We start from the raw sequence: 12,116 nt of genomic DNA on the forward strand, positions 1-12,116 counted from the left end.
GTCTTTCACCAATGTGATCAAATGAAAATTCCACCTATCATTTTTATCAATGGGATAGCAGGGAATCCTCTAATTTCTGGATGATTTATGGGTTACACCGTGAAACTTGAGAATAGATTTTAAATAAAGAGCTTTGAATGAAGAGCAAGCTAATCTGTGAAGTTACTAATTTGTAAGGTTCATCTGAAGACATAAGATTCATTGAAATTTGGGGTCTGCAGAGAGTCTGTCCTTCAAAACCAGAATGGAAGCCATCCAGCAGTCTTCTCTAACACATAACACTATGAGTTCGGCCAAGAAGAAAGGGATAGTGGTTCACTTCTCTAAACTGGTCACAATTAAAACACTGACCAATTTACTATAGATTCATTTTATCCATCAATTTATAAATCATATTGAAAGTACACTGGCTTTGTTTGTAAGGGTATGTTTTTAAAGTTTCATATGCTATTTGAAAGCTGCTATCTCCTCTGCAGTCAGAAGAAAATGTTTTCAATGTACAAATTAGCTTAAATCAATGAGGCCTTCGTATTAACTAGGAAATCTTGTTTTATACACACACACACACATATTTGTATTTTCTGACTACAAAATAGTAACTTGAGTCAATTAAGAAAGAATGGAAGAAATAGAATATAAATATATTAAAAATAGGAACAAAAATCTCCCTGTTACTTGGGCTTTTTTTCCCTGCCCCTCTGCTTAATTTTGGTGCAGAGACTGCATGTGGGAAGGGGTAGAAATGAAGAAAGAGGGGACAGGAGTTTCAGAGCCAAAGAAGGAGTAAGACATTCCCCTCGAAAGAAGTGTAAGTAAATGATAGACCCAGGAAAAGTGTTGCCCTTTTCTGTAATTAGAGAAGGCAAATGCAAACACCAGAGAGCCATGCACTTCTGGCATTGTTACAGAGGAAAAGAGTAACAAGGCCCCTTGTGATGGGGGGAGGTACGGGGCAGGCTGGCGCCTGCCGCACTGCTTGTGGGAGTGGAAATTGGGGGCCAGAGCTCGCTGGTGACGCGGTCGTCACGTGACCAGAGCTGCCTGGAGCAGAAGTACTGCTAGTCGCCTCCGTCTGGGTACCAGCCCCCTATATCACTCTGCAGGCGCGTGAAGGAAGAAGGAAAGTGGCCACGGGCGTTGCAGGTCGGTATGAACGTGGGCTCTGCTTGGAGGGAGATGGGGTTGGGAGAAGGCCAAGAGCGCCACGGATCCAGGTTCCGGCAGACAGGGGTCTGTGTCCCCTTCTCTCCTACTTTCTAAATACTGCCGTCCCCCTCCTCATGCCCATTTTCATGGAAAGAATTGGCGGACTTCGGGCGGCGGGTGAGGGAAGTGAGTGGCTGGCATAGAGTCTCCGAGGAAAGAAAGGTTTCAGGATCAGGGCACTCCTGTCCAGAGTGCTGCTCCGTCCACCAAGCACTCCGTCCCCTCTGTCTCCCCCCCACCCCCCACCGTCTGTCTGCAGGTTTGTAGATCTGTTGGCCAGTAGGTTGCCAGGGAAAGTCGCGGCGAGGGAAGGACCAAAGTGCCTTGGGACCGTGCAGGTCGGTGTGAAGGTGGGATGAGCCTTGGCCCCTGGGTGGGGATGGCGGTGGGGATGAGGGAGGGGGGCTGGGATCGCTGCGGGCCGGGTCTGAGCCGCCCTCTCCAGGCCCTTTCCTCCATACCCCCTCCCATTTCAGCGCAGGGAAAGGGGTGTGGCGGCCTTTGCTGGGGAAATGGCGGACGACAAGGGGGGAGGGGTGGGGAAATCAGTGTTAGGAAAGTCAGAAGGGTGTGAGAAATATTTTAAGCTCAAAGGCTGGAAATTCAGAAAAGGGACCTATGTTCTCATTGCTGATCCATCCACTACACTTTAGTTTTCCAAAGCCGGCTATCTGTCGTTCTCTCTGTCCTTCTGCCAGACTGTCCATCAATCACTGTGGAAGGACTATTGACCACAGAAGACAAGAAGAAGGAATTTACCTGGCTTTGGTAGAGGTTGGTAGGTGAGACTGCCTCTAAGTCTTTGGGGCTGGGGGTGTGGTGGAGGAGGAGACTGCCTGTCACCCCCTGGTGGTTATAGCCCAGCCCCAACTCCTGCCCTTCTCTGTAGGCCCTGGGACACAAATGGTGGGTCCTGAGGGGAGACAGAGGATAACGGAAAAGAACAAAGAACTTATTGCCAAATAATCCGCTTCTCTCAGCTGGAACTCAAACTCCACTCTGTCGGGTGAGGCAAAAATCCAGGTATTGCCAAAAGCCCTAATATCATTTTTCACCCATAGATTCATCACAGGAGAGCCTCAGGAGCCTGGAATAGGCTGAAGCTGTCTCCCCTCCACCATCACTCACCCTGGCCTTAAGAACCCTCTTCTTTCAGGTGAAACAAGACCCTCTCCTGTTCTGTCCTACCCCACGCCCCACCCCCAGCTGAACGGATCTGAACATGGGCCGGGCTCGGGAAGTGGGTTGGATGGCTGCAGGACTGATGATTGGGGCTGGTGCCTGCTACTGCGTTTACAAACTAACCATAGGAAGAGATGACAGTGAGAAGTCGGAGGAGGAGGAAGAGGAATGGGATGATGAGCGGGAACTGGATGACGAGGAGCGCGAGATTTGGTTTGACTTGACAACTATGGCACGGCCCTGGAGTGAGGATGGGGACTGGACTGAACCAGGGGCACCCGGTGGTGCTGAGGACAGACCTTCAGGTGGGGGCAAAGCCAGTCGAACATACCTGGTAAAACAGCGCCCGTTCCCTTATGAACACAAAAATACTTGGAGTGCTCAGAGCTTTAAAAATTTCTGTTGTGCTCTTGGCCTCTCCAAGGGCCCTTTCATTCAGGGAAAAATGTTGTTAGCTGAGCCCAAGGATGCGAGTTTTTCATTTAGCCATGATATCAACAGTCATTTGGCCAGCCTCTCCATTGATGGAAACACAATCCCGACTCCCGACCCTGCTGTTGAGGAGGGAAAGGCTTTGTATGTCCCAGATAACTTGAATGCCAGTGTTGAAAATCAGGGCCAGATGAAGACGTGCATCAGCCAAGTGTGTCGGGAGACTGTGTCACTTTGCTGCAACTCATTTCTGCAGCAGGCTGGATTAAATTTGTTAATAAGCATGACAGTTATTAAGAACATGCTTGCCAAGTCCGTTCCAGGCTTGATGCTTCCTTTGATACCAGAGGGAAGTGAATGTGCTGAGGGGCAGGTTGTGAAACCCCTGACGGGTTTGTCTGAAAAGCCAGCCTTGTCGGGGGAGTTGCTGAGAGCCCAAGTGCTATGGCCCTTCCTGCCCCTCTTTATCAGGAACACAAACAGACAGCTTCTCTCAGAAACCCTGGCCTCTTAAGTGGCCCCTCCAGCAGGGTGGGACTGATCCACTCCAAAACAAAGCCCAGTCAGTGGGTGAACACACACTTGTGTTCTCAAAGACTCTGCAGTGGGTGCTATTGAAGACCCAGCCTTAGCTGGCTCAGCACATCTCTGGGTGAAAGTTGCATTTGCTAAATCCAGGACCACACTCTTCCTGGTCAGGCAGGGGTTCCCACAGAGCTTTGAGTAACCTCTTGGTTTTTCAGTCTGCAGGCAATGTGCATTGTAAATTGCTCCCTTGCAGCCTTCTTCCTGTGGTAAAGGGGTCCTTTCAGCTGCCAGCTGTGGTTAAAGAACAACATGTTCTAGCCTCAGTGGGGATGCCTGGCCTGTGGTGGTCGCTGTGTCTAAGCTGGACCATGTTGGGGAGACCAGACCCATGTGGGGGCTTGTGCCAAAAACGTATCAGTTGCTGCTTAGATGGGATTCTTTCCATTTACACTCTTTTCTTTGCAAGCCTATGAACGATACCTATTGAGCAAAAAAGTACACCCCTCTTCTATGTGCTGTACTGACTTAACCTTGTCTACCAAGTCTGCATTTTTATGTATCATCAATAAAGCTGTGTGCTTTAACTGGCAAAAATGAGACACGGTACTTGGTTCTGAATCTCTAGTCTGCGTGAGGGGACAGAGCAAAATACAAGATCCATGCTAACTGACTGGGGGCATTTGCTCCTGGCAGATGCCCACTTAGCAGTGCCCACAGGAGGCTGGGGAAGAGATGAGCTGCAGGGTTCAGGAGGAGCCTCCAGAAGGGGCTGGGGGAGGGGCTGGGGCAGGGAAGGGGGTGGGGGGTGGGATTAAGAAGGACTCTTGGGTGGACTAGAAGAGGCAACACCTTGAAGCAGGCAGCACAGTGCCTGATGCAGAGAAATCCTTCCCTCGATGAAGGTGTCTTTCCTCGCCTGCTGGCCTAGAGAAGAAGGTCAGTACCGTTGGGTTGGTCTGTGTGTCCCTGTCGTCCCACTGGGCAACCCATCCCTGACACTTAATGCACAATTATAGCAGTAACAGTTGCTACTCGCTGAGGGCCTGCTTGGTGTTGTTCCCTCTCCTGAGAAGCAGCTGTGCAACCTACTTGCAGGCCTCCTCCCTTCCTTGGGAGGCCAAGCCCAAATTCCCAGCCAAGCAAGAAGGCTTGGCCCTTGCTTCCTCTGGGAAACCTCTTTTCTGCCCTCTCCCGGGTACTTCTGTGGGATCCAGGAAGGAGACAATGGAGACGTCCACGGATCCCCGAGGGGGTGGGAGGGCAGATGCTGAGGGGCGTGGCATGGCCATGGCTGGTCCACCCAGAAGGACACATATTCATGCCGTCCATGCAAGCTCCCGGCACCCCTGGAAGGAAAGGAAGAATGTGGCTCTGCACACTGAAAGCTCCATGAATCTGTGTAACCCATTGCACCGCCCCTGCCCACATTTCCAGACCCCTCCCAGCAAGCCTCAGCCCCGGGTCAGCAAAGCCAGGTTCCCTGGGTGTTTTGATGTGTCATGAAGCAGTCCTCCTCCTCAAAGGGCAGGCTCACGTAGGGGACAAGAAGCTTCCTTTGAGCGGTGCTGCCTGTGAGCCCAGTGCCCTCTCCCGGTCCCCCTGGGGTGTGGCTCTGGGACACTGCTCCCTGGTCATCAGCGATGTCCCAGTGTACTGCTTCTGACTGCCCTCCCCCGTGCAGAGCACAGTTTTATTTTATTTTATTTTTTTCAGAGCACAGTTTTATTTCAATGTTTTCCTCCCTTCTCCTGGAGACTGGGGCAGGGGGGTGCAGATGGGGTGCCACTCTCCTGCTTGTACTCATTCCCCCCCCCACAGTTTGGGTTGCCTAGTGATCATGGGGGCCTGCCAGAACGCTGCCCCTTCCCGGGCCCTGGCGCCTTGCTGGATAGCATGTGACTGTGGTTGCTGTGACACCACACCCCCAGCAAGGTTCACCAGGCTAGGGCTTCGTTTGCTGGCTCTGGGCCCCTGTTTTCTAAGAGCTACTTACCTGATCCTCCCTTTGTGCCTAGCCAGCCTCAGGTGGGCGGGGCAGTCTGTTTCCCAGGCAGGACTGCCCTCAGGCAGCCCCTCATCCACTTGTCCAGTGGAGCCTGCTGGCCAGGGACATCTTCAGCAACACTTTATTGCTCAGCCTCAGCGATCTCTGCCCTAACCACAGCATTTCTGCTTGCTCCTGGCTTGGGGTCCCAAATGGCCATGTGCTTCCTTCCTCCTCTGCACTCTGCCGAGTCCCCGCTTGAGTCCCGCCACAGGCAGCGCTCCACCATCTCCGAGGCAGGCACTAGGCTCTCTCAGGCCACAGCTGACCCCGATCTCAGGCAGGGCCTGGGAGCCCTGTGCCCACCTCCTGAGCACCTCTGTCACAGGACAGCCTGCCAGCCCTGAAGTGTGTCCACAGTGGGGTCTTGGCCCAAGACACGACCCCTCTCCACGAGCTGGCACTGCCCTCCCTGAAACACTCCCTGTGTGGGGAAGCTCCGGGCCCTGGCCAGCCTCAGTTGCCCTTGGCCGGCTGTTGTGCCAGGGCAGGAGCCCAGTTCCCCGTGGGTTCTGCCTTCAGATGTGGAGGGACCTGGAGCGAGAGGCATGCCTGTAGTCAGGGCCTGAGGAACACAGTCAGAGGCTTTCAGCACTGGAACGACTAAGGTGCCTGCCACCCCTGCCATGCTTAATTCAAAAATGAGACAGCAGGGGACCACCCAGCACAAACTTAGACCCACCCGTCTGCTACAATCCACCGAGTTTCCTGCCGGGTTTCCCTGTGGCAAACATTAGCCAGGGTTCTCAAAGCTTGAGCTTGTTGCACTCTGTGGGGGGTGCCTGCCTTGATGGGACTGCCCCAGCCAAAGCTGTGCCTTGGGTAAGTCTGGAAGTGCCTCCATACACTGTCTTCCGGCCGGCTCCAGAGAGAGCCCTGCTTTCCCTTCTTCATCATTATCTTGTCTACATTTGTGCCTGTAAGTATGAACTTTTACACCAACTTCCAGTACCCTCCCAGCCTGCTTCCTGTCCTGGGAACTTTGTTATATGACCCCCCCCACCCCGCCCCTCCCTGACATAAGCCCAGGTGGGGTGGCTGGCAGGCATGCAGCTTCCTGCCTGGTACACCCGCCTGCATCTCCCAGACTGCATCCCCACGGGGCCCTTCGTGCCATGCTTGGGGCAGTTCCAACCACAGTACCCTCACTTTGAAATGTCACCGGGGACAGGCACAGCCCTCATCAAGTCAATCCCTCTGCTGGGCCACCACAGCACTTTTGGTTAAGTCTGACAGTGGTGTGGAGCACTGGCCCCCACCTCTCTCCTGGGGCAGTAGTTGGTCTAAGATGGGATGGGCACTGCAGCACCGCCCTGCTGGGCATCAGCCAGTCCCTTGTCTGATGCTCATGCCACATGCATCACCTCACTCTGTCTCTCACACACACACTCCCTTCACTTTGCTCAGGACCTCCTCTTCCCCAGAAGGCTCATTCTCCCTTATTGCTTCTTGCTTTTGTGTGTGGCTTAGGATGGCCTTCCCCATTTCCCCTTGACAAAAGGAGCCTCCTCTGTGGGTTCCTAATTCTTTCTTACCTTTCCACTTCAAGGCTTGTCTCAAGGATATACCTGGAATTTCCTTTTGTGCAAGGTGGGAGCTATCATCCAAACTGACTCCTTTTCCAAACAGATAACCTGTCAACACAGAACCACTTATCACTCCAATCTCATGATATATAGTTGGTGCCTCTGGGACCTCATGCCCCCAGCTGAGCAGCCCCTCTGTGGCTTCCTGCTGTGGAATTCCTCTTGGGGCACACCCCTTTCTCCCAGGAACCCCTCACTGACTCAGGGACCCTCTGGGTTACTGGGTCGTCCGTGGCAAGTGAGGTGTGTGCGTTGTCAGGGAGGGTGTGCTGGGGCTTGTGAGCAGGTATCAGGTATCCTCTGATACCATCTCAGGATGCATTCTGGCCCACAGGAAACTTAGGAACCCCCTGCCCTGCCTGCTTTAGCGCCAAGCAAAATGGGACTGGTTTATTCCCTCACCAAAACTGCCTTATTTTGCAAGAGAAAGCTAGTTTATTTTCTATATATAGACTTGCTCTACAATTTACACTGTAGTCATTGTCCACATTTGAAATAAGGCTATTGTTACATGTTGAAATCACCATGGTTTCTTTCAACACTTCCCTTGATTTTCCTTTTGTGTGATGTATTTGGTCATTCAGGAATTTATGATTTCTGTGCCTTTCAGTGTTTTTCTGTTGAACTCTATAATTTTTTTTTACTTAGTCTTTGACAGCCCAAGGTTATTAGAAGACATTGACTGTATTTCCTTCTAATACAAATAGTTTGCTTTCAAAGTAAGCTGCTTTGTTAACCTACTAGCGGTTTGTGTTTGTGTGCATGTGTGTGTACATTTGGTTTGAGCTAGCCCTCGTACCCTAATTTTCTCTGAAGGTGTAATTAATTACACTAATGTCATCATTGCAGAATCTGTTTTTAATGTTTTAATTGAAATGGGCTAAATTGATGGATTAACTGGCAACTTCACAATTTTCCCATCTAGGCACATTCATTTAGATCCTTTCTGTAAGAATGTTTTCTTTGTAATGATCTTTCACATTTTTGGGTGGGGGTCTATTTTTGTTGCTTTGTGAAGTGTCATGGTCTTTACCTCTCCTACAATGCTATACTATTTTGACTCTGCTCTCCTTATCCCATGAGCCAGCACACTGGACATATCTGTAGTTTCTGCTGCTTTGGAACAGCAGTGAAGTGGGTTGATAGTCAAGTGTCTCACCATCATTACTCCTAAAGAGGAGGGAAGGGGGAAAAGACAAGGCATTAAGCCCTGTTATTCCACCAATGCTCTTTGCTCAGAACTCTCCGTATAGACCTTTCTTTTCTTTCATTTTACTTTTAGATTTTCTTCCTCCCTGTCCTCTGGCAGTGGAGTAGTTCAAACAGGTTCTTCTGGTTTACTCAATCACGTTTCTTTAACCCTGGCAAGGTTTCCATTAAGTCTCGCCATGAGTATTCTACTGTTCTTTGTAATTGCTATCTGGAAATAGGATGATTTTGAAGGAAGGAAGGGTAGTTTGATGGCTCAAGTTATTACCCCAAATAAGCACTCCAAATAACTATGTCACACAATCCCCCTCTGAATAAACTCCCCCTCTTTGCAACTCACAAAGAGTAATGTCAGTGTGTAACTATATATCCAGAATCCTGTATTTTTCATTATCCAGGCTGTTAAGTAGTAAATGGATTTCGTGACTTTCATAACTAGGGAAGGCATATGGAGGTAAGCAGAGTGATGGGAAATGTTCCCACCAGCCTCCTCTCAGCCTTTTCTGCTGTCACTCTGTCCCTTGGTCAGACCCCACACTTTTCAAAGCTTGTGCCTGGGGAAATAAGAAACTAATCCTAGTGCTCCAATATTTTCTGATAAGTCCTCTGGTCCTGCTAATGCCCACCCCCACCCAATAGGGTTTCAATCTAGGGATTGATTTGAGCCAGGAGACATGTGGTTGGCTGTTTTCCCTTCTTTTCCCTGCTCTTGCTCCACAGAGTTCCTCTCTGATGGACACTTCGTTTAGGTTCCAACTTCTCACTATCTATAGCTTGCGGCAGAAATCTATGGTCAGAGTCTTCCAAGCCTGCTTTTTGATATGTAATTAGAGCTTTGGGGATTCAGGAAAACTCTAAATTGATCATTATGAGTTTGAGAATCCTAAGTTTCTTGATTCAGGTACAAGCAGTAGGTCGTTTCTCTTTGTGTGAGGTTATAATCCTAATCATTTAATCTTAATGATGAATGGGCCATATGGGAACATTACAGGGGGAATTAGATATAGTTTGGTTAAATATTTTTTACAATATCATTCTTGTTACATGCAAATGAGACTGCACCAGAGCAGGATCAAGAACGGGCAGGGGCACAGGGGGCCAGGTAGGCAAATAGGAAACACTGCCCTGTATGTTTGCCTTAGTCCTCAGGGGGCAGTACAGAGAGAGATGAATATGCAGTCAGGAAACTCCACAAAGCATCTGTCAGTCATCTCCCATAACATAATGTCCACAAGGCTGGACAAAGACAGCTCAACTAATTCTTTATATTTCAACTTAAATGTAGATTTAATTTGTTAAAAACATAAGTATGAGCCTCAATTCAGTTCAATAGCTCAGTCATGTCCAACTCTTTGCAACCCCATGGACTGCAGCATGCTAGGCTTCCCCATCCATCACCAGCTCCTGGAGCTTGCTCAAACACATGTCCATCGAGTTGGTGATGCCATCCAACCATCTCATCCTCTGTCATCCTAGTGGTTCAAAATTCTAGTGGTTCATCCTCTGTTGTCCTAGTGGTTCAAAAGATAACAGAGAGTATACATTGTAAATCTTTCTCTCACCTCTCTGTCCCCACTACCTAGTTTTCCTCCATCAATATTATCAATTTATTGTGTATCTATATATAGGGGGATATGTAGCAAAATACGTAATATACATTTGTGTATATATATATATATATATTCACAAACATAATCTTGTCAATCATTTGATATCACTACATAAAAATTACTTTTTAGTTTATAGTTGAATAGTATTTTATTGTATAAATATGCCATAATTATTTAGTCAGTAAAAATCCCATGGACGGAGGAGCCTGGTAGGCTGCAGTCCATGGAGTCACTAAGAGTCAGACACGGCTGAGCGACTTCCCTTTCACTTTTCACTTTCATGCATTGGAGAAGGAAATGGCAACCCACTCCAGTGTTCTTGCCTGGAGAATCCCAGGGACAGTGGAGCCTGATGGGCTGCCGTCTATGGGGTCACACAGAGTCAGACATGACTGAAGCGACTTAGCAGCAGCAGCAGTATGTATGGATATTTAGGTTTTGTCATCATTTTTCATGGACGTAGAAATAATGATTCAATGGTTATACTTATTTATATATTATACATTTCTTTTTCTTCCCTTCTCTTTCCTCTTTTCATATACCCAATTTTACTTGATTAAATTGTATTTCTTCAGTTCAGTTCAGTCGCTCAGTAATGTCCAACTCTTTGTGACCCCATGAATCGCAGCACTCCAGGCCTCCCTGTCCATCACCAACTCCCAGAGTTCACTCAGACTCACGTCCATCGAGTCAGTGATGCCATCCAGCCATCTCATCCTCTGTTGTCCCCTTCTCCTCCTGCCCCTAATCCCTCCCAGCATCAGAGTCTTTTCCAATGAGTCAACTCTTCGCATGAGGTGGCCAAAGTACTGGAGTTTCAGCTTCAGCATCATTCCTTCCAAAGAAATCCCAGGGCTGATCTCCTTCAGAATGGACTGGTTGGATCTCCTTGCAGTCCAAGGGACTCTCAAGAGTCTTCTCCAACACCACAGTTCAAAAGCATCAATTCTTCGGCGCTCAGCTTTCTTCACAGTCCAACTCTCACATCCATACATGACTACTGGAAAAACCATAGCCTTGACTAGACGGACCTTTGTTGGCAAAGTAATGTCTCTGCTTTTGAATATGCTATCTAGGTTGGTCATAACTTTCCTTCCAAGGAATAAGCGTCTTTTAATTTCATGGCTGCAATCACCATCTACAGTGATTTTGGAGCCCCCAAAAATAAAGTCTGACACTGTTTCCACTGTTTCCCCATCTATTTCCCATGAAGTGATGGGACCAGATGCCATGATCTTCGTTTTCTGAATGTTGAGCTTTTCAGCCAACTTTTTCACTCTCCTCTTTCACTTTCATCAAGAGGCATTTTAGTTCCTCTTCACTTTCTGCCATAAGGGTGGTGTCATCTGCATATCTGAGGTTATTGATATTTCTCCCAGCAATCTTGATTCCAGCTTGTGCTTCATCCAGCCCAGGGTTTCTCATGATGTACTCTGCATATAAGTTAAATAAGCAGGGTGACAACATACAGCCTTGACGTACTCCTTTTCGTATTTGGAACCAGTCTGTTGTTCCATGTCCAGTTCTAACTGTTGCTTCCTGACCTGCATACAGGTTTCTCAAGAGGCAGGTCAGGTGGTCTGGTATTCCCATCTCTTTCAGGATTTTCCACAGTTTATTGTGATCCACACAGTCAAAGGCTTTGGCATAGTCAGTAAAGCAGAAATAGATGTTTTTCTGGAACTCTCTTGCTTTTTTGATGATCCAGCGGATGTTGGCAATTTGATCTCTGGTTCCTTTGCCTTTTCTAAAACTAGCTTGAACATCTAGAAGTTCACGGTTCACATATTGCTGAAGCCTGGCTTGGAGAATTTTGAACATTACTTTACTAGTATGTGAGATAAGTGCAATTGTGCGGTAGTTTGGGCCTTCTTTGGCATTGCCTTTCTTTGGGATTGGAATGACAACTGACCTTTTTCAGTCCTGTGGCCACTGCTGTTTTCCAAATTTGCTGGCATATTGAGTACAGCACTTTCACAGCATCATCTTTCAGGATTTGAAATAGCTCAACTGGAATTCCATCACCTCCATTAGCTTTGTTCATAGTGATGCTTTCTAAGGCCCATTTGACTTCACATTCCAGGCTGTCTGGCTCTAGATGAGTGATAACACCATCATGATTATCTTGGTCATGAAGATCTTTATATTTCTTAGTGTTTGTCTTTTGACTACTCAATACACTTAGACCTCTATTGCCAGATTTGTCTGCTTTAGATGTTATTTTTGTTGACACCCCACCCCCCACCCTGGCCCTAGGAATAAGAAAATCAACATATTTACATTACCTCTCACTTTCTTTTTCTTTCTTTCTCTCCCAAT

General features: G+C 48.2%; 1 protein-coding gene across 10 annotated transcripts; it reads left to right on the top strand.

Moving 5' to 3' along the window:
- Positions 1-1,005: 1,005 nt before the first annotated feature.
- ARMCX6 (armadillo repeat containing X-linked 6) lies at positions 1,006-3,945 on the top strand. 10 transcript variants are annotated; one of them, XM_019955809.2, is made up of 5 exons: positions 1,006-1,143; positions 1,466-1,556; positions 1,905-1,988; positions 2,096-2,212; positions 2,363-3,945. In XM_019955809.2, exon 5 carries the CDS (start codon positions 2,429-2,431, stop codon positions 3,332-3,334), a length of 906 nt encoding a protein of 301 aa, XP_019811368.2. In that variant the 5' UTR covers positions 1,006-1,143; positions 1,466-1,556; positions 1,905-1,988; positions 2,096-2,212; positions 2,363-2,428; the 3' UTR covers positions 3,335-3,945. The 10 variants fall into 10 exon arrangements, with proteins under 10 accessions (XP_019811368.2, XP_070641399.1, XP_070641400.1 ...); XM_070785298.1 differs by having other exon boundaries at positions 1,905-1,984; XM_070785299.1 differs by having other exon boundaries at positions 1,905-1,980.
- Positions 3,946-12,116: the final 8,171 nt, after the last annotated feature.

Source organism: Bos indicus, chromosome X, assembly GCF_029378745.1.
Source record: "Bos indicus isolate NIAB-ARS_2022 breed Sahiwal x Tharparkar chromosome X, NIAB-ARS_B.indTharparkar_mat_pri_1.0, whole genome shotgun sequence".
NCBI classification, from domain to species: domain Eukaryota; kingdom Metazoa; phylum Chordata; class Mammalia; order Artiodactyla; family Bovidae; genus Bos; species Bos indicus.

Coding starts and splice junctions, on each gene's coding strand:
- ARMCX6 (XM_019955809.2), top strand. CDS start 2,429: ATGGGCCGGGCTCGGGAAGTGGGTTGGATGGCTGCAGGACTGATGATT.